A 25,787-nucleotide genomic window follows, 5' to 3' on the forward strand; every position below is an offset into this window, starting at 1 on the left:
TCTTCTGAAGCTCAACTAAAGTTCTGCCTTTTGAAGACCTTTCTCCTAGCATTCTAAGTCCCAGTAATTGCTCCTCCCTTCCCCTTCATCTCCCACTTGGGTAATCTGTAAATTTGTAATTTACTTTCTTATTGTTTTATTATACTACTCCATTGAGAGCTTCTTAGAGGTAAATATATTTTATGCTTATATTACCTTACTCCAGCCACCACCATTATTTTGTTAAAATTCTGGAGGCTAGAAGTCTGAAATCAGTCAATTTGGTTTCTGTTGAGGGGTCACATCCTGGTTTGTGAATGGTCACTTTCTGTGTTGTTCACATGGCCTTTGCTCATCCGAATACAGGAGAGCGAGAGCTCACTTTGGTGTTTCTTCTTATAATTTATGACACTGATTCTTTTGGATAAGTGACCATCCTTATGACCTCATTTAACCATAATTATCTCCTTAGAGGCCCAATCTCCAAATATGGTAACATTGCAGGGATCAGGGCTCCAACTTAGGAATTTTAAAAACACAAACATTCAGTTCATAACAATGTTTCTTTACATTTTCTTTGGATTAGACTCAGAACAGTGATGGGTACAGAATAGGGTGCTAAATAATTATTAATTTAAGAAATGTATGAAGAAAAGGTAAATTTCAGAGAAGCTTAGAAATGGAAAAGAAGCTGGGTATGATGGCGTATGCCTGTAATTCAGGAACTCGAGAGGCTGAGGTGGGGGATGGCAGATTCGAGGCTAGCGTCAGCCACTTAGCAAGACCCTATCTCAAAAAAAGCGGGGTGTGCTGGGCTTTTAGTTCAGTAGTAAGAATGCCCCTGGGTTCCATCCCCAGTACTGCAAGGGAATTAAAAAACAAAAAACAAACAAAAAAAACCCTTGTCTTGGGCCCTCTTGGTTGTCGTGTCTCTTACTCTCTCCCTTTTGCCATACTTACATTCTTAACATGCAAGGTCCTATTAGAGTTCCTCTGTCATATTGTAACTAATCTTCTTTCCCAGTTTAGCCTCTCAGATTCATCCAGTAGACCAATCTGCCAGTGTGGTAAATGGTGAAAAGCAGACACATAAAACTAGCATATTTTTCTGGCTCTAGCTACAGATCAGCCCCTATAAAGTAGGCTGTGATGTGACTAGGATTCAGTATTGAAAGAATGTATTAACATTTATTAAATTAAATCCAGAGACCTAGACTGGAGCCTAGTACCTGGACCTAGAGCAAAAGATGAAATCTTAGTTATATCCTAAGACAGAATTTCAGTTGCTAAGAGCTGGGGATGTGGCTCAGTGTTGGAACACTTGCCTAACATATACAAGGCCTTGGGTTTGATCCCCAGTGCCACACACACACACTCACACACACAAAAGAGTCCCAGTCACTATCCTATAAAATAAATTTTGAGTGCCTATTATATGCCCACCAGTATATCACTAGTACTTAGGAAATATGTCAGCAAGGACTAAAAATCAAAGTGATCTGACAATTAATCATTTCAGTTACTGAACTAAGGATCTTTCATTTTACTTTTTCTGGGTACCAGATTATATTTGAGCCTGTCATTAGGAGTTAAATGGCTACAGTTCTGAAAGTGAAGCAAGAGGAAAACAGGATTCATTTTGTACTAGTTATTGCCAAGAGGAGCTCATGATTTTCCAGAACCCTTTAACTTGGTCTTTATGTCTAAGTTTTCTCATCTTTTTGATTAGTTCCTCTGCCTTTGAATACTTACCCTTCCAGGTAAGACCCTGTGATCTGCGATCTACCACATCTTACTGTCCTTAGCACAGAGAACAGGTGACATGTACGATTTCTGTTTTTCCCATCAGATGCTGAAATTGGGACTGAGGAGGTGTTGATTCCAAAGCATCAATCCAGGAAAATTAGAACTGAATTGTACTCTCAAGAGAATTTCACATAGGTGTTGCCAATAAATTCAAAATTTCAAAAGCTCCTCTGAAGGAAAAGAGAAGACTAGCAAGGCTGTTGGAATGTTCCAAGCAATAGAAAATGAAGAGAAAGACAAGAAACTTCAAACATAAGGCAGTTAAAGACAGTAAAACATTCATAGAAGTGAGTGATCAAGAATCTGAAAAAGATGTTAGTCAATGCTATGACTCGGCAACACATGACAGAGTTCAGGCTGAAAAGAGACAATATGTATGTACTGAGTGTGGGAAAGCCTTTAGTCAGAGTGCCAACCTTACAGTGCATGAGCGGATCCATACAGGGGAGAAACCCTATAAGTGTAAGGAGTGTGGGAAAGCCTTCAGTCATAGCTCCAACCTTGTGGTTCATCGGAGAATCCACACTGGACTAAAGCCTTATACTTGTAGTGAATGTGGGAAATCTTTCAGTGGTAAGTCACACCTCATTCGGCACCAGGGAATCCACAGTGGGGAAAAGACGTTTGAATGTAAGGAGTGTGGGAAAGCTTTTAGTCGGAGTTCAGGGCTTATTTCACACCACAGAGTTCACACTGGGGAGAAGCCCTACACTTGTATTGAGTGTGGGAAAGCCTTTAGCCGCAGTTCAAACCTTACACAACATCAGAGAATGCACAAAGGAAAAAAAATTTACAAGTGCAAGGAGTGCGGGAAAACTTGTGGTTCTAATACAAAGATTATGGACCATCAGAGAATTCACACGGGGGAGAAACCCTATGAATGTGATGAATGTGGAAAAGCTTTCATCTTAAGGAAGACCCTTAATGAACATCAGAGACTTCATCGAAGAGAGAAGCCTTACAAATGTAATGAGTGTGGGAAAGCATTTACTTCTAATCGAAACCTTATTGATCATCAGAGAGTCCACACTGGAGAGAAACCCTATAAATGTAATGAGTGTGGGAAAACCTTCAGGCAGACTTCTCAAGTTATTCTACATTTGAGAACCCACACTAAAGAGAAACCCTATAAGTGTAGTGAGTGTGGGAAAGCCTATCGTTACAGCTCACAACTTATTCAACATCAGAGAAAACATAATGAAGAGAAAGAAACCTTGTAAATAACAAACATTGGCAGTAATATAGCTAAATGCTTCTAAAAAACAATTTTCAGTGTTAATTTTAACTCTATTTCTAAGAATCCATATAGGGAAAATAATAATAGACAAAGGTTAACAAAAGGGATATTCATGCTAGCATCATACATAAATGTATGAGAGGGAGAGAGACCTCAGTTTTCAATAGGATGGGGTTAAATGAATGCTGCTCTATCTATATGATGGTTCTGCAGCCACTGTAAACATAATAGCCCTAGAATATGTGATGTCATGGGGAAATGATTTGGATAAAATAGAAGATAAAGCTGGACATGGTGGCACATGCCTGTAATCCCAGTGACTCAGGGGCTGAGGCAGGAGGATCACAAGTTTGAGGCCAGCCTTAGCAATGAGGCAAAGCCTAAGCAACTTAAAGAGACTGTCTCAAAATAAAAAGGGCTAAGGATGTTGCTCAGTAGTTAAGCACCCCTGGGTTTAACCTCTAGTAAGGAAAAAGAAAAATTTCAATGAAATATCAAAAATTTTAAAACCTTAAAGCAAACTAAAATGTTATCTCTATGTGATAGAATTGTAGATTATTTCTATTTTCTTTTGTATACTTTTCTATGTTTTCTAGATTTTCTACAATGAAAATGCTCTACTTTTATATTTAGGGAAAAAAGTATAGTATTTTTTAAATGCAGTAAATCCATGCTCATTTTCACTCAACTGTTCTGGGAAAGGCGCATAGTATACAGTCTAAAGTCTCAGAATTACGTCTTAATACTGGCATTTAGCTGTAGTGGAACCATAAGTGAGTCAATTCCTTCTACAGGTGATTTCCTGGTAGTAAAATTATACTTTGTCTTTTGCAGTTTTAAGATAAATTGACTATAGAGTTGTCGGCAAAGTGTGTGATCGCTGTTAGGTGAAAAGAACAGGAAAATATTTAGGGCGTCTTACTTTCCCTCAGTAGTGGAAGGATCTGCAGATGATGAAGAACTATATAGGTTCCATCTTTCCAATATGTGTCTGGGCAAATAGAAAAACATGTTCCTTTATGAAATTGAATCAATCCTAGGCTCAAAAACTATAAAGAGTTCCAGGAATCATTACATAATAAAAGTAGTGAAAGACTGCATTCACATCTTATATAGAGCTTAGTAGGTGATCTGTGTTCTAATATCAAGTCTGCCAAGTATTCACTTGTCAATTTTAGACAAGTAAATTTAAACGCTCAGACTTTTCTGTAAAAAGGGAATAATTCTCTGCCTCACAGGATTGCTGTGAAGATTAAATAAAATGGTGCATGTGATGGATGACAAGCCTGATACATGGTAAATAATAATAGCCCAAGAGTAGGCTATTGTAGTGGTATACAAGTATTATAGCAATGTTTTGAAACACTTGACAGAACTTTTGCCAAAGGTAACAGTAGGTTTTCAGGTAATGAACAGAATACCAAGTGTAAAAACTTAAGAGGAAGTCTAGTAGTAAGCAGTTCTGAGTTTGGTTTGGCAACTCAACAAACTTTCAATTTAACACCATGATTTTTAGCCATATTGGCTCATTTTTCATAATCTTGGTTGCTGCAAGTTTCTTTTCTTCATACAACTCTTATAAAGCTAGGAATTGGGGTTTCTTTCTTTTATCATTGAGAAAAATCTTCCTCAGAAGCAGGGAGGGAAGAATGCTGAGTAGTCAGTACTACAGACGCATGCTCACCAGCTTTCTCTGCCTTCTTTATGGCCAACGCTTTAAGAAGGCCTATACCCATTTTCAACCAGTATTCAAAATGTTTTTAAGTCCTATTCAAAATGCATCCGGCAACAGTTAGATCTCTCCATTCTTTTTTTTTTTTTTCCTGCCATAGTGGGGGAGCAGCCCTGGGGATTGAACCCAGGGATGCTTTCCCACTGAGCTCCATCCCTACTCCTTTTTATTTGGAGGCAGGTATTGCAAAGTTGCTGAGAGTCTTGTTAAATTGCTGAGACTGACATTAAACTTGTGATCCTCCTGCCTCCGCTTTCTGAGTCACTGAGATTCTGGCATGCACCACCATCATGCCCTGAATCTCCACATTCCTTTTCTTTGTATATAGTAAGTTCCGAAGCCCATTGTCATTTGTCTTATACATAGTGATTCATTGTTTTAGGAATTATTAATGATTTGTTATCTTATTCAATCCAACATTTTGTACAAGAAAATTTGTGAGGTTAGGTGACAAGCTAATTAGTGCTTGGAGCCAGGATTTAAGCCGAGATCTGACTTTGAAGTCCATAATTTCTTCATTATACCAAAGTGCCTCTGCCATGGTGATTCTGTGTATGAGTGGGGTTCTCCGGGGCATCCACCTCTATGAAAGGTGGTTGTATCTGGACAATTATTTGACATTGATTTCATAAGGAAGATGCTATTTTTTTCTGAGATGTATGGCCCATCTCTACCTCATAATTTAGTTTTAAAGGGATATATATATGTATACACACTCATATATATATCTTCCTTGCAGTTACTGGAAAGAAAGAAGTGAAGAGTGTGAAAGGTGTATATTTGTGTAAAACAGGATTGTTTGGCTTTGTCCTGATTTTTGGATAGTGGTTTTTACACAATTTTGTGACATAATAGTCCTCTTTGCATAGTCAAAGCAGGTTTGTGCAGCATGGAACAGATTTGCTGCATTCAGGAGCATTCATTGCTGAGCAGCTATTCTTTGATCATGATGTCATCATTTTCCCATTGCTATGTCGTATTATCTAGAATTCAGATAAGCTTTCTTTTACATCAAGAAAGACTCTGTGATCTTTAAGATTAAATAGAGTATCCTTCTAGGATGGATATCATGTTATCCAATATCCAGGATCTGAATACAAAAGATCACTTTCTTGGCCCAGGAATGTTAGGAACATAGTCCCTTGAAACCCTTACTGTCAGCTCTTGCCTTGGAGTTTAAACCTGCAGCTAGGACCATTCTTAAACTCCTCTCATAATATCCTCTGAATTCAGGGGCTATTTCTGAGTGTGTTTTCTTCACATTGTTCCAGTGGAACCTGGCTATTCCCTAGGGCAATGCTTCCTCTGAAGTCCCTCAATTACTAGTTTTTGTCTCCCTCAAGCCGTGTACCTCTCTGTACTGCCATTTCTTTCCCATTCTCCATCAGAAACACTGCCCTCTTGAAATGTACATCATGACAGTACTGTGTATTATCGGTCCTTGTTTTTGTCATCTGCTGGCTTCCTGTGTTGTCACCTTATCTCATGGTTTTAGTTCCCTGAATTTTCCTGAGGCATATGAAGAGGTACTATTTTTAGCCACTATATCCTGATTATGTAGAACTGCTCTCTGTGGAATAAAAATGTGTGCTTTCTTAGATGAGAGGAAGATGTGAAATCTCATTTAATACAATTATAGGGAAACACATAAAGAAACCTGCTTAGAAAAATGTTATTTCCCTGGATTTAGAGGTTTCTTTCATAGATGGTGTATACTATGTTATGTCTTACTTGGTAGAAAATTGAAACCAAAACTTGATTTAGTTGAGTAATTGTATTGTATGTAAATTCCATAAGACTGAATTTTATTGCAGGTCTATAGCTTCAGTGACAGACTTCCTTTTTTAATTTTTCCATCCAGTGTAAATAAAAGGATGCTCATATTATTAAATAGTTTTTAGTTACCAGACTGGTTTTAGTCACTTCTAATATCATTAAACTGGAGTCATAAAACTGTTTTTGCAGGAAATAATGATAATTCTTCCAATAAACTTCTGCTATTCTTATATTACTGGCCTTTTCTTTTCTATCTTCTTTCAGAGTAGGAAGAAAACAATTCAATCTGCTTTTCTTCAAGGAGCTGACTTTTTAGAATAAAGTGATTCTGACTTCCTTCTATATGAAGCTTGTTATTTTCATATTCATATAAATCAGAGCTCTATAGCCATTTGATGGGTAGAGTGGTGAAGGGACAGATAGATGAGGATGGAGGGAACACGAGGCTAAGAGAACAATCCTATAAAATGAGCCCACTGTGCTGATCCCTACACACACACACACACGTGGGTTTTCCAGCTCTGAAGCCCCCTTCTCTTCAGAGAAGTCAGTCGCTATCACTTTCTTAAATACAACTTGCTTTCTATGCTTGCTTCAGCATTTCTCAGGTTTTTCATCTTCAACACTGGGGAACAAGGATCCATTCCTGACCCAAGATGGGTATCAGACATTTATTCACAGCTGTACAAAAAATTAAAGGGTAGAAGAGCTGTCCATGTAATAGAGCAAAAAGGGCATATTCTTTAAATAGCAAGCAAAATCTACTTTTAATATCTGTCAAAGAATTCTAGTGTTTGAAAATATTCCCTTTCTGTGTTGTAACTTGATCCATTGTTTTTCCAAAACCCTAAAGCAAGAAAGGGCCTCAGTTAACATTTTCTTTACTATACCTTTTAAGAAAAAAAATTTTTTAACCCACCACTTTTGGGCCTCTCCAGAGCAGAGTGTATTCAATAGTTATAACTTATATGAAAAATCCAGTTGGTGTGAACTCCAGTAGCAACCTCCCTGCTTTCTACCCCACATCAGATTGTCAAACATTTAGATGGATTCCTTGTGAACAGGGCATATTAATGAAGGTTTCCATTCACATTGACATGAGTTCTCTAAAACCCAACCATGGCTAAAACATTCAGGAGGTTGAGGACACTCTTCACACTGGTTTTCCTGACTTTTCTCCCCATCTGCGTCTTGCCTTCCAATCCTGAGTGGTTTGCTTGCCTCAGTGTGGACAAAAGCCTACATATGTTGGTGGAAAGAGCACTTTCCTTGAATTTCAATAACTTGCTAGTTATTAGGCAGAAAATTATGAAACACTTTCAGTGTCATTAAAGCTGTGACAATATTATCTATTTCAAAGGACTCATGTAGGAAGTAAATGAAATGTGAAAGAGGGTGACCCACAAGTTATGTTTATATTCTTTTAGTGATATCCCAGTTCTGGTTTGAACTTTAGCTTCATTCAATTTAAATGTTCTGCATTTGCTGGCCATATACAACTGAAAAGTGTGTGTGTGTGTGTGTGTGTGTGTGTGTGTGTGTGTGTGTCTGTCTCAGGGTGGAGATGCAGGACGTGCAGTAGGCTAATTTTTGGGACCAGCAATAGACATCTTTCAAGGGTCAAACATCTTGTGATTCCTTGAGGTATCCCCAGCCTCGTAACAGAAAATTGGCCCACAGACCAACAATCTGAAGACCCATAGGCCTAGGAGCTCCGCCCCTCCTCGCCTCCTCTGGGGAAAACCAGGGACCATAGAGACGTGGCTTCATAGAGAGTCGGCGATTGGGGTGGTGAGCAACCGGAAGTCGGGATGTCCCGGGCTCGGCCATTATTTTGGGACTGGTTCGGTGCCGCGTTGTTTTCTAGTGTCATCTCCTAGCGGCCGGCCACCGAGGCGACAGTACCCAGGGCTAGACTGCGAGAGGAACCCTGGTGAGCGGGGTGGGGTCGGGGTGGGGTCGGGGCGGGTGGGCATGCGCGGAGGGAGGTTCGCGCCCTTGCCGGCCCTCCGGGGCGCTGACCCTCATCGCTGACGCTCCTCAGCTGGATGCCGGGTCAGCGCCGGAGTCAGCGCCGTGGCCTGGCTTGGGCACACGGCCGGCGCGGGAGAGGTGTTGACGACCGGACCTGGGTCTGTACGTGGTGGAGTCAAACAGGACAGCTGCCTCAATAGCCAGGTTCCCCAGCTCAGGCCTTTCTGCTCTTGCTCAGTCTTCTCTGAGGCTGCTGCTCATTAACAATTTGAAACTTCCCTAGAGCAGTGGCCGGCCACTGCTGGAGACGCTTTTGTTTTGATTTTAAGGCTGTACCAGTTGCCATCTTTTACTTTTTTAATATATCGGTATTGGAAGAGCGGAACCATGTATACTGCTGTTCTTTCAGAGAACACACATACTAAGACTGTAAACTCAGAATACATGCTGACTGCAGAGAAAAACAAAAAGTCACTGCCAACCTGTCAGTGACTATATATGGCCATTGCTTTTCTCTTTTTGCAGCTTGCCAGATTAAAGTTTTATCATGGATTCATGTTTGGAAACCATTGTTTTAGAACAGCTGTTGTTTGGGTTTCATAAGTAGATGGAATTATTTTGGACTTTGGAGTTAGGTTCCTGGATTCACAATTTGCTCCCAAACTTAACTGAGAGGACTTGTGTGAATCCTCTGTATCTTTTATTTGTAATTTCTGCTTCATAAACCTTTTGTGAGAAGCAATGGAAATCTGTGTTTAAAATATATTATTTTTATTGGTAAAGTACATGTGGATAGAGTACTGATAACTTACTGTAGGAAATTATTTAACATTCTTTTAAAAGACTCCATTCCATCACTCTTAGATTGATCACCAAACACTGCTAAGTTTTCTCAATTGTTTTATCCCTGCTGCTGTTGCTTTTAGAATTTAATCATTTGTTTAGACTGTTGCAAAAACCTAATTGGCCTTCCTGATATATGAACCTCCCTCCCCCATCATTCCTCCCTTATCAATTCAAGACTCCCTTCAGGGCCCAGAGTGGGAAAAGTCTGTGTAACCATGGCATAAAACCCAGAAGCAATAAAAAGAAAAGATTAGTTGCATGGCAAAAACATGATAAGTAAAGTCACATGATCTGTGACAAAGTTGCAAAGACACAATTTGCAATTCCCATAGTAAGCAAATAAATGATTTTCCTATGATACAAAGAGTACACAAATTAACAAAATGACTCTTCACTCAAGGTGCCAGTTAAAAATTTGGCAGAGATCCCAATCTTTGACAGTCACATTGGTGAGAGAGTGAGGAAGCAGGCATTCCCTCACAGTTCATGCTGTGAATTGTAAATTGTGATTTGGTACAATCCTTATGAGGGCTAATGATAAGATCAGAATTTAAAATGCACACAACTTTGGACACAGTAATTCTGCTTCAAGTAATTTTTCTATGTGTGCCTTCACACGTGCAAATTCATGTATGCCCAGGGTTATTAATGATAATATTATTGGTATTAGGAAAAAATTAAAAACTGCCTAAATGTCCCATAAGTGGATAAATAAATTATAGTGCATCTACAAAAACAAGGGGGAGGGGATATGTATGGACAGGAAAATTGAGAAAAGGAAAACAGCACATTATTCATAGTATTCTACCATTGTGAAAACAGGGAAATACAAAACCTTATGTGTATATGTGTATACACAAATAACTAGAAAAACTACATAAAAAACTAACAGGGAGAGGGAAATAACACAGCATGTGTTTTGTAATTTTAAACCAAGTAAATGTTTAACCAAGTAAATTTGTTATGTTTTTAAGAATAAAAGGGGAAAATGCGGGATAAATTCTAATAGTTGCCCATTGCTCATAGGACATGATCTCTCCTTACTCTGCCTCTCAATACCTGTAATCTTTTTTTCCTGCTCTATACCTATAATCTTTTTTTTTAAGTTTATTTTTTAGTTGTAGTTGGACACAATACCTTTATTTTATTTTTTTTATGTGGTGCTGAGGATCGAACCCAGGGCCTCGCATATGCTAGGCGAGTGCTCTACAGCTGAGCTCAACCCCAGTCTATATCTGTAATCTTGCCTCTGAAGTTTACTTTACTCTTCTGGTTTGCAAAGCCCATTTCTTTCTTTCTAAAATTTTTTTCTATCTTTTTTCCTCTTCTTTCTTTTTTTTTTTCCCACCTCTCTCTTTTTTGTGTGTTTGTGTGTGGTTCTGGGGATCAAATCCAGAGCTTCATCAAATATATGCTAGGTAAGCACTGCAAAGTCCATTTCTTCCTTTTTTTTTTTTTTTTTTGCTGGTACTAATGATTGAATCCATGGCCTCACACATGCTAGGCAAGTGCTCTACCACTAAGCTATTCCTAAGCCCTTTAAAAATTTTTATTTTGACACATTTGCCAGGTTGGCCTTGAACTAGGCAATCCTCCTGCACCAGCTTCCCCAGTAGCTGGGATTACAGGCATGTGGTACAATGCTCAGCTCTGGAAAACCCATTTTTAATAGAGGGATATGTGCTGTTACTCCTTGATTTTGAAAATGCAGTATCTTTCTTCCTGGAATGGCTTCCCTGATTTTTTTTTTCATTAAAGTCCAATCTAAAATTACCTTTCACAAATACTTTCTGTCTTTATTCTATTAGTTGTATTTACATATTTAATTAAAATTGTGTTTATATTTCTGCCTCCCTTGTTTAGTTATTTTTAAATGTCTCTGTTAAATGAAATCAATGAAAATGATTCATATGTCACTGATGGTGAACTGTTATCACCTTAAAAGATTAAAAACATTTGTATCTAGAAATTTTTCCTGAAGAAATAATCAGCTATGAAACCCAAAATTCATCAGCAAGGATACTCTTTGTAGCTTTATTTGTAATAGGGGAGAATTACAAATAATCTTAAATATCTAGTGATCAGGGAACTACTTAAATATGATTGTGCTCATACAGCTCTCAAAGCAACCAGCAATACTTAATGTCTTTTCACAACATACTGTGCAAGAAAAGCAAGTTATAGAGTAATATAGTCAGATCCAGTCTTGTGATACAAATTGGTGCATTGAAAAAGGATATACTCCAGAACAATAGCAATTATTATTTTCGGGTTTCTTTTTTTGCATGTTTCCCAGTTTTACAAACTTTCTGTTTTATAATCAGAAAAATAAATAATAGTTTTAAAGATCAGGTGACTTCTAGAGAGCAGTAAGCCTAAGTTCTATATAATGAAACTTTATTCAAAGTTATCCAAATATTTTAACAGAATAAATGATTATCAGATAATTAATTAGTTAGTACATACAGCAAACTACACAGAAATCAATTCAGCCTTTTTTGTTAATTGAATTTTATAATTTTTTTTCCATTATAAGAGTTAAAATCATGATTACTTGTTGACTGTATAACATAGGAAGGAGTGCTCATTATAGAAAGATAGCTAACATTTGAATCTATGTATCAGGTATTATTCAAAACTTGAAATGAGGGCTGGGTATGTCTCAGTGATAAAGTATTTCTCTGGCTTCTGTCTCCAGTATCACCAGAGAGAGAGACAGGGAGGGAGGGAGAAAGGGAGGGAGAAAGGGAGGGAAGGAAGTGGAGAGAGAGAGAGAGCTCGTGAGAAAGAGCGTAATATTAGGGAATGAAATTGATCAAATTATGTTATCTGCATGTATGAGTATGCCACAGTGAAACCTACTATTCTGTCCAATTATGCACCAAAAAACAACTTCAAATGTATTTAGACATCATATTCTCACAACAACCCTGCTGTAAAGTAAGAACGGCTATTATCCCTGTGTTACAAGTCAAGAAACTAAGGCTTGGGCTGGGGTTGTAGCTCAGTGGTAGAGCACTTGCCTAGCACATGTGAGGCACTGGGTTCCATCCTCAGCACTGAATAAAGACAAATAAAGGTATTGTGTTCATCTACTACTAAAAAATATTTTTAAATTTTTTAAAAGAAACTAAGGTTTAGGAGTAAGGTAATGTGTTCAGATTACAGAAATATCTAAAAAGCCCATATCAGATTACAGAAGTATCTAAAAAGATATTACAGAAATATCTAAAAATCTAAAATGGTAAATAGTTTATTGTAATTAAATGGAAGAGCTCTTATGAATAAAAACCAAAGGAATTCCATGTGTTTGGTTTCAGGAGTATTGTGTCCTCTGGCCTTAGGCAGAGGGTTTCTATTAGAAGAAGCACTCTCTGGAGCCTAGACACTTGCTTACAGGATTCTGTTTATTACTGGGAATTGACGGGGTCTGGAAAACTTGCTTGTTTCTGCGGGCTAACTTTAACAATGATTTTTTGAGGTCTTATAGATGATGTTCTCCAAGCTCTAAGGAAGAAATCAAGCAAGAATTAAGGGGACGTGGAGAGGAACCTTTCTAAAAAGGCAACAATGACGAGAGAAAATTGGGCCCACAATGCTCTGAGACAAGAGGGTCTTGTGAAAGGGAAGGATGATACCTGGAAATGGGGAACCAGCTTCCAAGGGAGCAGCTCCTCTGTTTGGGAGACCTCTCACATGCACTTTAGACAGTTACGTTACCATGAGACATCTGGACCCCAGGAGGCTCTGAGCCGGCTCCGAGAGCTCTGTCGCCGATGGCTGAGGCCAGAAGCACGCACCAAGGCTCAGATCCTAGAGCTGCTGGTGCTGGAGCAGTTTCTGAGCATCCTGCCTGGGGAGATTCGGACCTGGGTGCAGCTCCATCGTCCTGGCAGTGGCGAGGAGGCTGTGGCCCTGGTAGAGGAGCTGCAGAAAGACCTTGATGGACCAGCACTAAAAGTGAGAAAGGCTGGGAGTAGGGAGTGAATGGAGGGAAGAAAAGAATTGAGGTGGGGCTGGTGGGTGACCCTGTAATTTTCATTAATAATTAGCAACTTAATGCAAATAAAAGCAGGTTCATATGCTATTCAGATTACAGAACATATTTGCAGAGAAGTGGATTTATGATTGAGGTTTTTGGGCCCAATTCAATCAAAACAAAAGCATTGTTTCCACTTTGCCACCCTAGATGAAACCTGCTCATGCTGAGTCTAGTTGAACACCTTGAAGAAGATGATAGTTATAAGTATTCCCCTAAACAGAAGTATATGAGCATGTGTGCTATTTCTGTAATTCTGATTGAAATGGTGTAAAAGCTTGGAGCATAAAAGGCATAGGCAGAACGAAGCTTTCCAGATCTAACCAAACCTCCCCTTGTGTCCCCCTTACTGGGAATTCTGCAAGACAAGGGGTTGGGTTGAGATATTTGTTTCTGATAAGATTTTACATTCTTGACCTTTAGATTGGGACTTTTAAGATAGCCTCTCGTGTGTATAAGTTTTTTTTTTCTATAAATCTGTAGCCCACTAAAAATATTTTTGTGAAGAAGTCTGAACCATAACTCAAACTTGGCATTGGCCACAAGGATAGGCTTATTTGTTTTAATCATAAAAATGAAGAAGTTTAGAGCTTATATCTTTACAAATTATTAACCCATCCTTTTTCATTTGAGAGACAAGAAAAGTGAAACAGAAAAAGATTCTGTGGATTGCCTTAGGTCAGACATTGAGCTAGCAGCAAAGCTAAGTATCTAGCTGCCTACTCCAATGTTACTTGTGTTGGAGCAGGAAGGGATAAGTAAAGGGGTAAATAAATAGAAGAGATGTGATTGAATCCAATTCTGATAAAAAATTAGGTCTGAAGCTAAATCCATGCTCTTAATTACTGCTTGTTACTTCCATTCCCTCCTTAACCCACACCCAGGTCTGGCTTCTGTTGCCACCGTTCTGTACAGTCTCCTGTGGGAGAGGTCACCAGTGCCGTGAGGGGGCTAGAGGGCAGCTCCATTGTTCTCAATGCAAAGCTTTACTGCTGGTTTGATGCTCCATATTTGAGGTGGGTCTTTGTGATCTCACAGTTCTAGATTGAGGGCAGAAAGAGGTCCATAATGGTTAGGTGAGTCCCTTTTCTAGAGATACAAGAAGAGCCGGCTTATTTTATTTTGCTTTTTTCAGGGTCCATTCCTTGTCCAGGACCAGGACATTCTCCAGGAGGGTTTGAGTGCTCCAGGAACAGCATTTGTTCCTGCATCTCCCAGCAGCCACTTATCAGCTGAAATTCATCTGAATCCTCTTTCTGACAGAGTGGTGTTCAACCTCCAGGATCCTCCACATGGTACTCATTTTTCTAGAACCTTTTGTGTGGCTCATCTCCCTACTTCCAGAATGTCTCTCTGGATGATGCTAATGCTGAGTTTGGTTGAACACTGTAAAGAGGAGAATATTTTTAAGTGTTTCCTAAACAGAATTCCTACCCTGTAAGGGAATTCCTTATAGTGACAGTCTCTTTCTGCTGTTCTGATGGTTCTCTCTCTTGTCCCTTCCTAGGTTCTTCTGACTTGTATCCATTCTTATTGCTATAATTCTGTTTTTCCAGCCCTGGACATGAGAGTCACTCAGAAAAGGGTTGTAGGTCATTTTGTAGACATCATTGCTTAGACTTGGAGTTCTAGATCATTCTGGTTTTTATTTATTTATTTTATTTTTTTTGTTTGTTTCTTTTGTGGTGCTGGGGATTGAACCCAGGGCCTCATGCATGCCAGGCAAGCACTTTACCACTGGGGCTGTATCCCCACCCCTCTGGATCATTCTGAATTCCTAATTTGTAGAAGATAGTAGACGGGGTAGTAAGCCAAAACAGCAATATTCTTACATGCAGTTTGTTCTTTCTCAGATTCTCCTGCCCCTGAGGCTTCTGCCCTATCCCAGGAAGAGAACCCAAGAAATCAATTAATGGCACTTATGCTCCTAACTGCCCAGCCCCAGGTAAGGTTTGCATCCTCTTTCCTTCTTGTCTGAACTGCGTTAATTGTTGCTGAAGGGTCCTCTCTCATCCTGGTGCTGGAGTGTCCCATCATTTCCCATATCCAAATCAAGGTCCATGCTTTTGGAAAACCGACCTTGAGGGGTCGCTTTATGTCTCCCTGATATCCATGGCTCTCCTCATGACCTGACAATGTATTTCTTCCCCAGAAGTGAAAGGAACCTTTTGATAGGGGAGCTCCTAAACATTGGAATCTACTCATACCCATAACACAAACCTGTTATTTCAGGAGTTGGTAATGTTTGAGGAGGTGTCTGTATGCTTCACTTCAGAGGAATGGGCATGTCTGGGCCCAATTCAGAGAGCCTTGTACTGGGATGTTATGCTGGAGAATTATGGAAATGTGACCTCTCTAGGTAAGGACATCTTCCCGTAATTCTTACCTTTATCTTATCTGTTTTGATTATAAAAGTAGTTAATGCTTATTTAAGAAAACAGACTATTAGTCCAGCAGCTGGGGAAGCTGAGACAGCAGGATCACAAGTTCAGCAGCTGGGGAAGCTGAGACAGCAGGATCAGCAAAAGCGAGACACTAAACTACTCAGTGAGACCTTGTCTCTCAATAAAATATAAAATAGGGCTGGGGATGTGACTCAGTGGCCAAGTGCCCTAAGTTCAATCTCTGGTACCCCTGTAAAAAAAAACAAAAAGAAAACAGACTATTAGAAAGAATATTCACTTCAACCTCATTATTTGCAGACAACTGCTGTCAACATTTTGATATATCCCATGTGTTTTTTCCTATGTGTTTAGAGGGTTTTTAAATATGTTGTTCAGTGTATATTGAAAAAAAATACACACACATACACACACACACACGTACATACATTTATAGCTTTCTTTCTTTGCAGTCACTATATTGGCTACATAATTTGTACCATAATTTAAATTTAGCCATTTTCTTATTTTTTTTCATATTTTGGATAATTGCTGTCATAATCCTCTTCTCTGTGGCTAAAACCTTTCTTTATTCCTCCTTATTTTTTTTATAAGTACAACTGTTGGGCCTATGTGATTGGTTTGCTTTAAGGCTTTTGCTTCATACTACCAAATTGCTTTCCATAGTGACCCATACCCTCTCTACTCTTCTCCACAGTTCTTACAAATACTCCTTTTATTCTGCTCTCATTTGTACTTAGTAATCCAATTGTTTTAAACTGTTGCTATTTTTTTAAGGTTAAAAAATATAAAGTAGATTTCTTTAATTAGTAATAAAATAAAAATATTTAAAAACTTTTTTGCTGGGTGCAGTGATACATATCTATAGTGCTAACTACTTGGGAGACAGAGCCAAGAGGATTGTTTGAGATCAGCCTAGGTAACAGAGAAATCCTGACTTGAAAGAAAAAAAATTCAGCCATTTGTGCTTCCAACAAACTTTAAAAACATGTATCTTGTGGTGTTCCTGTGAAAATGATATGATTCTGCCCACAAATAATTTATCATGGTTTGGGAGATGATTATAGAAAGAATAAACAATACAAGGCAGAATAAAATAATTGGTGCAATAGTGACATAAATCTGATATGTGGAAATACAGAAGATAGAGCAACCAAACTCATTCCTGGAGACCAGGAAAGGCCATAAAGGAGGTGGCATTTGAGGTGTTACTGGAAAAGTAGGACTGTACAGAGAAGTAGACATTGAGAACTGAGAATCAGCCACATAATTGAATTTTGACTGGAATATACATTATCTGTAGTACTAGTTTAAATGGCTGCATAATATTTCATTATCTGTCATCATGCTTTACATTGACGGTTTTATTCTGAGTATTTCCATTCAGGAACCTTACATACCCTTTCATTTTTTCTGTACTGCATTTTTCTCTGTGTTTCAGGCATATTTTAAAATCACATTTGTCTAGATATTATATACTTCTAGTGATATTTATTCTTTAGAATTAGTCTTCTCTAATTTTCTAATTGACTTCATTTGCATATAGAAAGTACTCATGTTTTGTATATTAATTTTGTATCTAGCAGCCTTATTATTTTATTGTCCATAGTAACTTATACTGTGTACTTTTACACTTATGAAAACATATTTTTTTAAAAAAAATATTTTTGAGTTTTAGATGGGCACAATATCTTTATTTATTTATCTTTATGTGGTGCTGAGGATCAAACCCAGTACCTCACATATGCTAGACAAGTGTGCTATCGCTGAGCTACAACTCCAGCCCTGAAAACATTCTTTTTTGGGTGGTGGTACCGGAGATTGAACTCAGAGGTGTTGCATTTCTAACAACTAAAACAGTCAAGGTCACTCCAAGTGAACTAGGCTGCATGAAATAATCACACAAGAGACAGAGATACCTTTTTCTTTGGGTCCTATGATGGCTCCAAGGGGAGAAGCCATTCAAATGAGGCAATGGGTCAGGTTTCAGGGGGTTGAGTCTAGCATCTTGATGTCTGCTGTCAGCAAGCTGATTGAACATCTAGAAAGGCCACACCCAAAGGCAGAGCAAGAGAAGGGGACACACAAAGGGAGCTTCCATGGAACATTCTATCCTAAACAGGGCAAAGGGGTAGTATTACAAAAGAATAGGTGAGTGTAGCTCAACCCCATGGGTGACATGCCTACCACAGAGCTACACCCCTAACTCCTAGATGGATACTTTCTTCGCTCCAGTATTGGGAATCAAGGCCAGGGTCTCACACTTTCTAGACACTCACTCTATCACTAGAAACATGGTTTTAAGAAACTTGAAGATCCTATTCTCACAAATTTAGGAACCTTAACATTTGTGTTTTAATTTCTTTTACCAGAATGGGAGACCATGACTGAAAATGAGGAGGTGACATCAAAGCCAAATATTTCTCAAAGAGCAGATGCTCAGAAAGGAATATCAAAAAGACTTCAAGGCAGTGTTTCCCAGGTCCCTGGTTTTGAGGAAGAATGTGAATGGCAAGTTTTGGAAAGTCAGTGGGGAAATGAAACAGGAGAAAGGGTAGATGCAATGAAAAAAGGTTCCCTGTGTGAACAAGACAAGAAGAAAAGGACTTTACCAGAAAAACGGGGCCAGAAGTGGAAGGAATTTGGAGAAAGCTTGACTTTAGGTTCAGCTGTTTCTGAAAGTTTAATAGGTACTGAGGGAAAGAAGTACTATAAGTGTGACATATGTTGTAAACATTTAAATAAAATTTCACATCTCATAAACCATCGGAGAATCCATACTGGTGAGAAACCTCATAAATGTAAGGAGTGTGGAAAGGGCTTTATTCAGCGCTCAAGCCTTCTAATGCACCTTCGAAACCATTCTGGGGAGAAACCATATAAATGTAATGAATGTGGGAAAGCATTCTCTCAAAGTGCTTACCTTTTAAACCATCAGAGGATCCACACTGGGGAGAAACCTTATAAATGTAAGGAATGTGGAAAGGGCTTCTATAGGCATTCAGGCCTCATTATACATCTAAGACGCCATTCAGGGGAGAGACCTTACAAATGTAATGAGTGTGGGAAAGTTTTCTCTCAAAACGCTTACCTCATTGACCACCAGAGGCTCCATAAAGGAGAAGAACCTTATAAATGTAATAAATGCCAGAAAGCTTTCATTCTGAAGAAGAGCCTCATTCTGCACCAGAGAATTCACTCTGGGGAAAAACCCTATAAATGTGATGAATGTGGAAAAACCTTTGCTCAGACCACCTACCTTGTCGACCATCAGCGACTCCACAGTGCAGAGAACCCTTACAAGTGTAAAGAATGTGGGAAAGTTTTCATTCGAAGTAAAAGCCTCCTTTTACATCAGCGAGTCCACACAGAAAAGAAAACCTTTGGTTGTAAAAAGTGTGGGAAAATTTTTAGTTCTAAGTCAAACCTCATTGACCACAAGCGGATGCACAGCAGAGAGAAACCTTACAAATGCACTGAATGTGGGAAAGCCTTCACTCAGAGTGCTTACCTTTTTGATCATCAGAGACTCCACAATGGAGAGAAGCCCTATGAATGTAATGAATGTGGAAAAGTTTTTATTCTGAAGAAGAGCCTCATATTACATCAAAGGTTCCACACTGGAGAGAATCTCTATGAATGTAAAGACTGTGGTAAGGTCTTTGGTTCTAACAGGAATCTCATTGACCATGAGAGACTCCACAATGGGGAGAAGCCATATGAATGTCGAGAGTGTGGGAAAACCTTTATTATGAGCAAGAGTTTCATGGTCCACCAGAAACTTCATACACAGGAGAAAGCCTACAAATGTGAGGATTGTGGGAAGGCTTTCAGTTACAATTCAAGCCTGCTCGTACATCGAAGAATCCACACTGGAGAAAAGCCTTTTGAATGTAGTGAGTGTGGAAGAGCTTTCAGTTCCAACAGAAACCTCATTGAACATAAGAGAATCCACAGTGGTGAAAAACCCTATGAGTGTAATGAGTGTGGCAAGTGCTTCATCTTGAAAAAAAGCCTCATTGGACATCAGAGGATTCACACAAGGGAAAAGTCTTATAAATGCAATGACTGTGGGAAAGTCTTTAGTTACCGCTCAAACCTGATAGCCCATCAGAGAATCCACACTGGTGAGAAGCCCTATGCATGTAATGAGTGTGGGAAAGGCTTCACCTACAACAGAAATCTTATTGAACATCAAAGAATTCACAGTGGGGAAAAAACATATGAATGTCATATCTGTAGAAAAGTTCTTACCTCTAGTAGAAATCTTATGGTACATCAAAGAATACACACTGGAGAGAAACCTTATAAATGTAATGAGTGTGGAAAAGACTTTAGTCAGAATAAAAACCTTGTTGTACATCAGAGAATGCATACTGGAGAGAAGCCTTATGAGTGTGAGAAATGTAGGAAATCTTTTACCTCCAAGAGGAATTTAGTTGGTCACCAGAGAATCCACACAGGGGAGAAACCCTATGGGTGTAATGATTGTAGCAAAGTTTTTAGACAAAGAAAAAACCTCACTGTACATCAGAAAGTTCATACAGAGGAAAAACCCTGTGAATGTGGTGAGGCTGAAAAGGAATTTTCTCAGACTTCAAAACTTCATTTTCAACAAAAAGTCCATACTGTGGAGGAATTCTCTTGGCTAAAAAATGCCAGTGAGTCTAAGATAGAGATTCAAAAAATATAGTGGAGATCTGGCATTGTGGCTAAGTGGTAGAGTACTGCCTTGCATGTACAACCCCCAGCACTGCAAAAAAGAAAAAAAAAATTAGTGTCATTCGTAAAATGGAATAGAATCCTATTTAACCCTTAGATGAATGATACATAGTTTCTATAAGAAAAAAATCATGACCATTTCTTATGGACAAGTGAAAGAAAGTTAATCTAGACCTTCAAGTGTAGAAAAACATAATCCAAATTCTAGTTCAAGGATACTGTATTCCAGATCATTTATTATGACCTTGGAAATAGATCTTGGAGCAATTGAAGACAGAAGAAACTGGATTTGGGTCTTATAAGAGATAATGGTGCAGTTGTAAGTGTTAGCAAAAGTGTCTTTATTAAAGTGCACATTGTTTCTGAAAATATGTATATTATACAGTTTAAAGATAGCATCTCTGCTGCAGAATGTCTGTATAGACAGTAAAATCCAGACACTGAGATGTGGAATTCAGTGGGCAAGAGATATCTGGCTCATCCTTAAGACTAGATGTAAAATTAGAAGAGCTAGGTTTGGATTCTCTTTCCCTTACTATGTTAATGTTAAGCCCACCTCTAAGCATCAGAATGCCTACCTCACAGGGTTGTTGTGAGGAGTAAGTGAAAGGATGTTTGTGAAACCATTTTACAATAAAGTTAGATGAGAGAGAGAGAGGTATGGCCAGAGTCTAGGACATGGCATAATCTAAGTTTGTTCATTAAGTCAATATTAGAATGAAGAGGATTCCATGAACCTCAAAGATAGTCATTTTTATGAGGGGAAGTATGACGGATAGCTAACTTTGGGATTTAGTACTCTAAAGACTTTTGAAAAATACAGTTTTAAAATGTCTACTTTGTTTTTATGGAAAATATATTATGGCCAGCCATTAACAGTGATGCCGAGGAAAGCTATTTGTTTTTTGATCTTTGAATATGGAACTTAATAGAACATCAAAATTGAAGGACAGTCCTATGTTGCTTTTTCTTTTTATTGGGAGAAATACATAACCCCATTAGCTGAGCTGATGATCCCTGCCACAGCCATTTTCCATTGTAGTCAATATTTAATTATTGCTGTCATGTGATAGATTGTCACTTACAAAAAGACTTTCTGTCCCAGCACTTAATTTACTATCTAAATTTTTACACAGCCAAGCCTTCAAGTTCTGATTAAGCCAATGCAGAATCCACTTCTAGGCAGCCACTGCCCTTTACTCCCTGTGAACCAGTTGTTCATTCAGCTCGTGCCCTATTGTACATTTATTTGGGTTAATTCATTCTGTATTCCTATATTTTATCTTCTAATTCTCCAAATTCCAGTTTTGCAGGTAGAATGTAAATGTATATCAGGATGGTGTTTTCTAATACAAGCAATATCAAAGTGGTATGTTGATTATGACATGTTATTAATTCAACCCCAAAGCTCCTTTGAGGGCTGGTTCCTCATTATACTGAAATGTATACTGAAAACTGGAAGGGCACCCATAATTTGAACTCTTTAAGATCTGGATGAGTCAGGTTCTGCCACTTGCCTTGGACAAATCACTTCTTGGAGACATGATTTCCTCATCTGTCAAACAGGAGGAAAAATGTCTACCTCACAAAGTTGTTATGAGGTAATGAGTATGAAAATTCTTCCTATTAATGCTATAGAAGAATCACCATAGCTTATATAATAATTGCAAAAGGACATATTTTAACAAAGGAGAGAGCTAGCATTTACCTTGTAACCAAGTAAAAATACAATATAGCAAACTGAGCCCATATGATGTGCCTCCTCTTGTAGTGTAATAAGCCAAAAGATCTTTAGCCTGATTTTACTCAAGTTTCTTAAACCTAATTGGCAGTTTGTAGGAAATACAGAAAGCATAGGGATGATATAAAAGATGCCATAAGAAACAGAAAATTTCAGAACATGGGATATTAGAAAATTGCCCTGGATTCTTCAAAAAGTCATGATATAAAGGAAAGAAGAGTGATCATTAATGAAGCTGTCCATAAAGGGAAAACCCCTCACAACTTTGAGGACTAGGATTAAGGAAAGAACTTGCAGATGTCATCAAAAGCATGTTTTGTTAAAGGGGAAAATGATCAATCGGACCTCATCAAAATTAAGATAACTTTTCTCTACAAAGATACTTTTAAGAGGATGAAAAGACACTACAGACTTGGAGAGAACCATTTGCAAATCACATATCCATCAAAGGATTTGTATCTAGACTACATAAAGAACTCTGAAAACTTATTGATAAAAAAAAAATTAGAAATGCACAAGATACCAACAGACATTTCACTGTAGATGGCAGATAAGTAAATGAAAAGATATTCGACATTATCCATTAGGGAAATGTAAATTAAAATCTTGAGATACTTCTATGCACCTATCAGAATTAGCTAACTTTTTAAAATAAAGTGATTACACCAGTTCTGACAAGGATGCTGAGAAACTGGATTTCATGCATTGCTGGAAATGCAAAATGGCACAATCACTTTGGAAAACAGTTTGGCAGTTTCTTATAAAACCAAACATGCACTTAACTATATGCCTCAGTAATTCCATTCCCTAGCATTTGTCCCAGGAAATAAAAGCTTATGTTCACAAAGACTTGTACATAATGTTCATACAATCTGTATTAATATTCAAAACCTTTAGGTATCAGGTGGTTAAAATAAACTATGGTATGTCTATACCATGGAGTACTTAGTACTTGGCAATAAGACAGATTACCTACAGCTTGTCACAACTAGAATGGATTTCTAGGGAATCCCATATATTAGGGATGGTGTGAGGGAGAGGATTGGGATGTAACTATAAAAAGGGTAGCACCAGGGAGGTTGGTGATGGAATAGTTGTGTAATAGTGGCAATTACACAAATCTCATGCAATACAATGACAAACACATAGGCACACACTACCAATATATGCTTGCCGATTTTGACATTCTAGTTACATAAGATGTAACCATTGGGGGGAACTCTTTGCAACTTCCTGTGGAATTGTCATTTTAACATAAAATATGAATACACAAAAGAGCCATAACTAAAATACAGTGTTGTGAAACTGAATTGGAAAAAAAAAAAAAAACTTTGAAATATGTTTCAGTACATTAGGAGAAATTTGAATCCTGACTGTATATTAAGTGGTTTTAGAATATTACTGTTTTCTTACGTGTGATGATGGTGGTGTTAGTTTGGGGAATATTCTTAAGGGATGCATGCTATTTGGAATGAAGCGCTTTGATGTTTACAGCTTTCTGAAAAGATAACCTTAAATAGAGATAAGGCAAACATAGCATAATGTTAATTGTTGAGCCCAGATGGAGGATACGGGTATTCTTTATATCATTCTCAACTTTTCTGTACCGTTTGATATTTTCAAAATAAAATGTTTTGGGGAAAATTATCCGGTATTTCTAGATTAATCTTTAAGCATCAGACTCCCGGGTGCCATCCTTGCACGAGCCACTTGCCCATCCTGGGAAGGTCCCATCGTTTCGTCCCAAAACAAAGGGCTTTAGAGCGCCCTTTCCCTGGTCCAGGACTGAGTTGGACGCCCATCGAGAAGAAGGCTCCTCCGAGATTCCTAGAGAGGCCGGCCTGGCGATCTGGGAGCCGGAAGCCCATTCCGAGGCACTTCCTGTCCGGTCATTGTTCTAGCGCCAGTAAGGGCAGGGGTCCTGCAGTGCCAGCTTCTTACTCTGAGTCGGTTCGCCGGACCAGGCCTCTTCACTGCGTACGGTGAGCGGATTTACGGGGTGGCCAGGGACCACGGGGAGCAGGGCGGTGCCCGGAACGGCGGTCCCGAAGCGGCCCAGGAGTCTTTGCCTCGGGACTTAGCCCCGGCAGTCCCAGAGCGGCTCCGCGCCCCTTTGCTTCGCCGTCCGGGTGGCCATCTGACGGGCGCCTGGGCAGGCAGAGGACCGAGGCGCACCGCCCAGGGGCCAGGAGGATCCCGGAGACCCGGAGCCAGGGCATACAGGTGAAGGGAACGGATTGCCACGTTTGGAATTGGAAAAAGGACATTAAAAAGGAAGCCTTTGATAGAGGGCTCTCTGTCGCCTGGGGTTGGGGGATCCATTTGAATCTTACCAGAAGTCTGATGACAGTAAGCGAAGTAGACAATTCTGTCTACAAAAGATGGAACGGGTTTTCAAAGCTGTCCTTGAATGTTTTGGGGAAAATTATGAGGTAGAATTAAGCTAGTCATGGAAACCTCCAAATCTACTAGTCATGGATACCTTAAGCTTCACAATTAAGAATTGTCGTAGGAATGTAAGTATATTTCATTACTCTAGGAATTCAATTGTGCAAAAAATTGCCAGTAATTAACAGAAAAACGAATGTGATCATTTCAGCTGCAAAAGGGGATTTAGTAAAATTCAGCAATTTTTTTTTTTAGTAAAACTTCCAAAGAGAAATAGAAAAATATCATTCTCATATTTATCTAAAATAGTTCGTTATTTGACTCGCAGAAACAAAAACCCTGCTGGCTCATCTGTGGTCAAGGGGTCCTGCTAATTAGTCTCGGTGTGACTTGAGTTGATGTGGTGCTTCTGGAAAGCATTGAAAAAATGTTCCAACTACACAGTCCTCAAGATAGTGATCCCTCTCTTTATTCTAAAGGAATAATGGAGCAGAAGAAAAAACTTTGCCGTAAACATTTCGAACGTTTTAGTAAGAGAATACACTGAAAACAGTTAAGACTCCTTTTACTAAAGGAATGGTTCATTAATGGGATAAATTATAGTATAGCACTGATTCAGAATATTCTTCCAGAATGAGGCATGTATGTACTATGTATTGAAGGATCACCAATACTTGTGAAATAAGGAGATTAGTTCAAAAGACAAATAGTGCAACTTGCTGAACAGTGTACAGTGAGTTTTAAAGTATGATTTAGAAAAATAAGCAATGAATGCACATATGAATGTAAATAACAGAAAAAGGACTAGGATGTCCATTCAACTAATGACTAATTTCTGTGTGTATGTATGTATAAGGAATATATTTAGGGCTGGGGTTGTGGCTCAGTGATGGAGCACTTGCGTCATATGGGTGAGGTACTGGATTTGATCCTCAGCACCACAGAAAAATAAATAAATAAAGATATTGTGTCTATCTACAACTAAAAGAATTAAAAAAAAAAGATGGGGGCCCTAAGAACTCAGGGAGACCCTGTCTCTAAATAAAATATAAAAAAGGGCTGGAGGATAGGGAGTTCAGTGATTAAGCCCCTGTGGGTTTAATCCCCAGTATAAAAAAAAAAAAAAAGAAATACATTTAATGTTT

At 38.7% G+C, this 25,787-nt stretch overlaps 1 protein-coding gene across 6 annotated transcripts in view; it reads left to right on the forward strand.

Moving 5' to 3' along the window:
- Znf197 (zinc finger protein 197) overlaps positions 1 to 25,787 on the forward strand; it is a 118,815-nt gene that overhangs the window by 48,509 nt on the left and 44,519 nt on the right. Inside the window, exons 1-7 of one of the 6 annotated variants that reach the window (XM_071600377.1) lie at positions 8,342 to 8,463; positions 10,747 to 10,768; positions 12,832 to 13,310; positions 14,525 to 14,684; positions 15,243 to 15,334; positions 15,622 to 15,748; positions 18,164 to 21,166. In XM_071600377.1, coding sequence (XP_071456478.1) covers positions 12,921 to 13,310; positions 14,525 to 14,684; positions 15,243 to 15,334; positions 15,622 to 15,748; positions 18,164 to 20,484 — 3,090 coding nt within the window. In that variant the 5' untranslated portion in view covers positions 8,342 to 8,463; positions 10,747 to 10,768; positions 12,832 to 12,920 and the 3' untranslated portion in view covers positions 20,485 to 21,166. Of the gene's footprint in view, positions 1 to 2,136; positions 3,121 to 8,341; positions 8,464 to 10,746; positions 10,769 to 12,831; positions 13,311 to 14,524; positions 14,685 to 15,242; positions 15,335 to 15,621; positions 15,749 to 18,163; positions 21,167 to 25,787 lie in introns of those variants that run through there. The other 5 variants (XM_034636300.2, XM_034636299.2, XM_071600381.1 and 2 more) reach the window with 5 other exon arrangements.

This window comes from Marmota flaviventris, chromosome 1 (genome assembly GCF_047511675.1).
Source record: "Marmota flaviventris isolate mMarFla1 chromosome 1, mMarFla1.hap1, whole genome shotgun sequence".
NCBI lineage: Eukaryota > Metazoa > Chordata > Mammalia > Rodentia > Sciuridae > Marmota > Marmota flaviventris.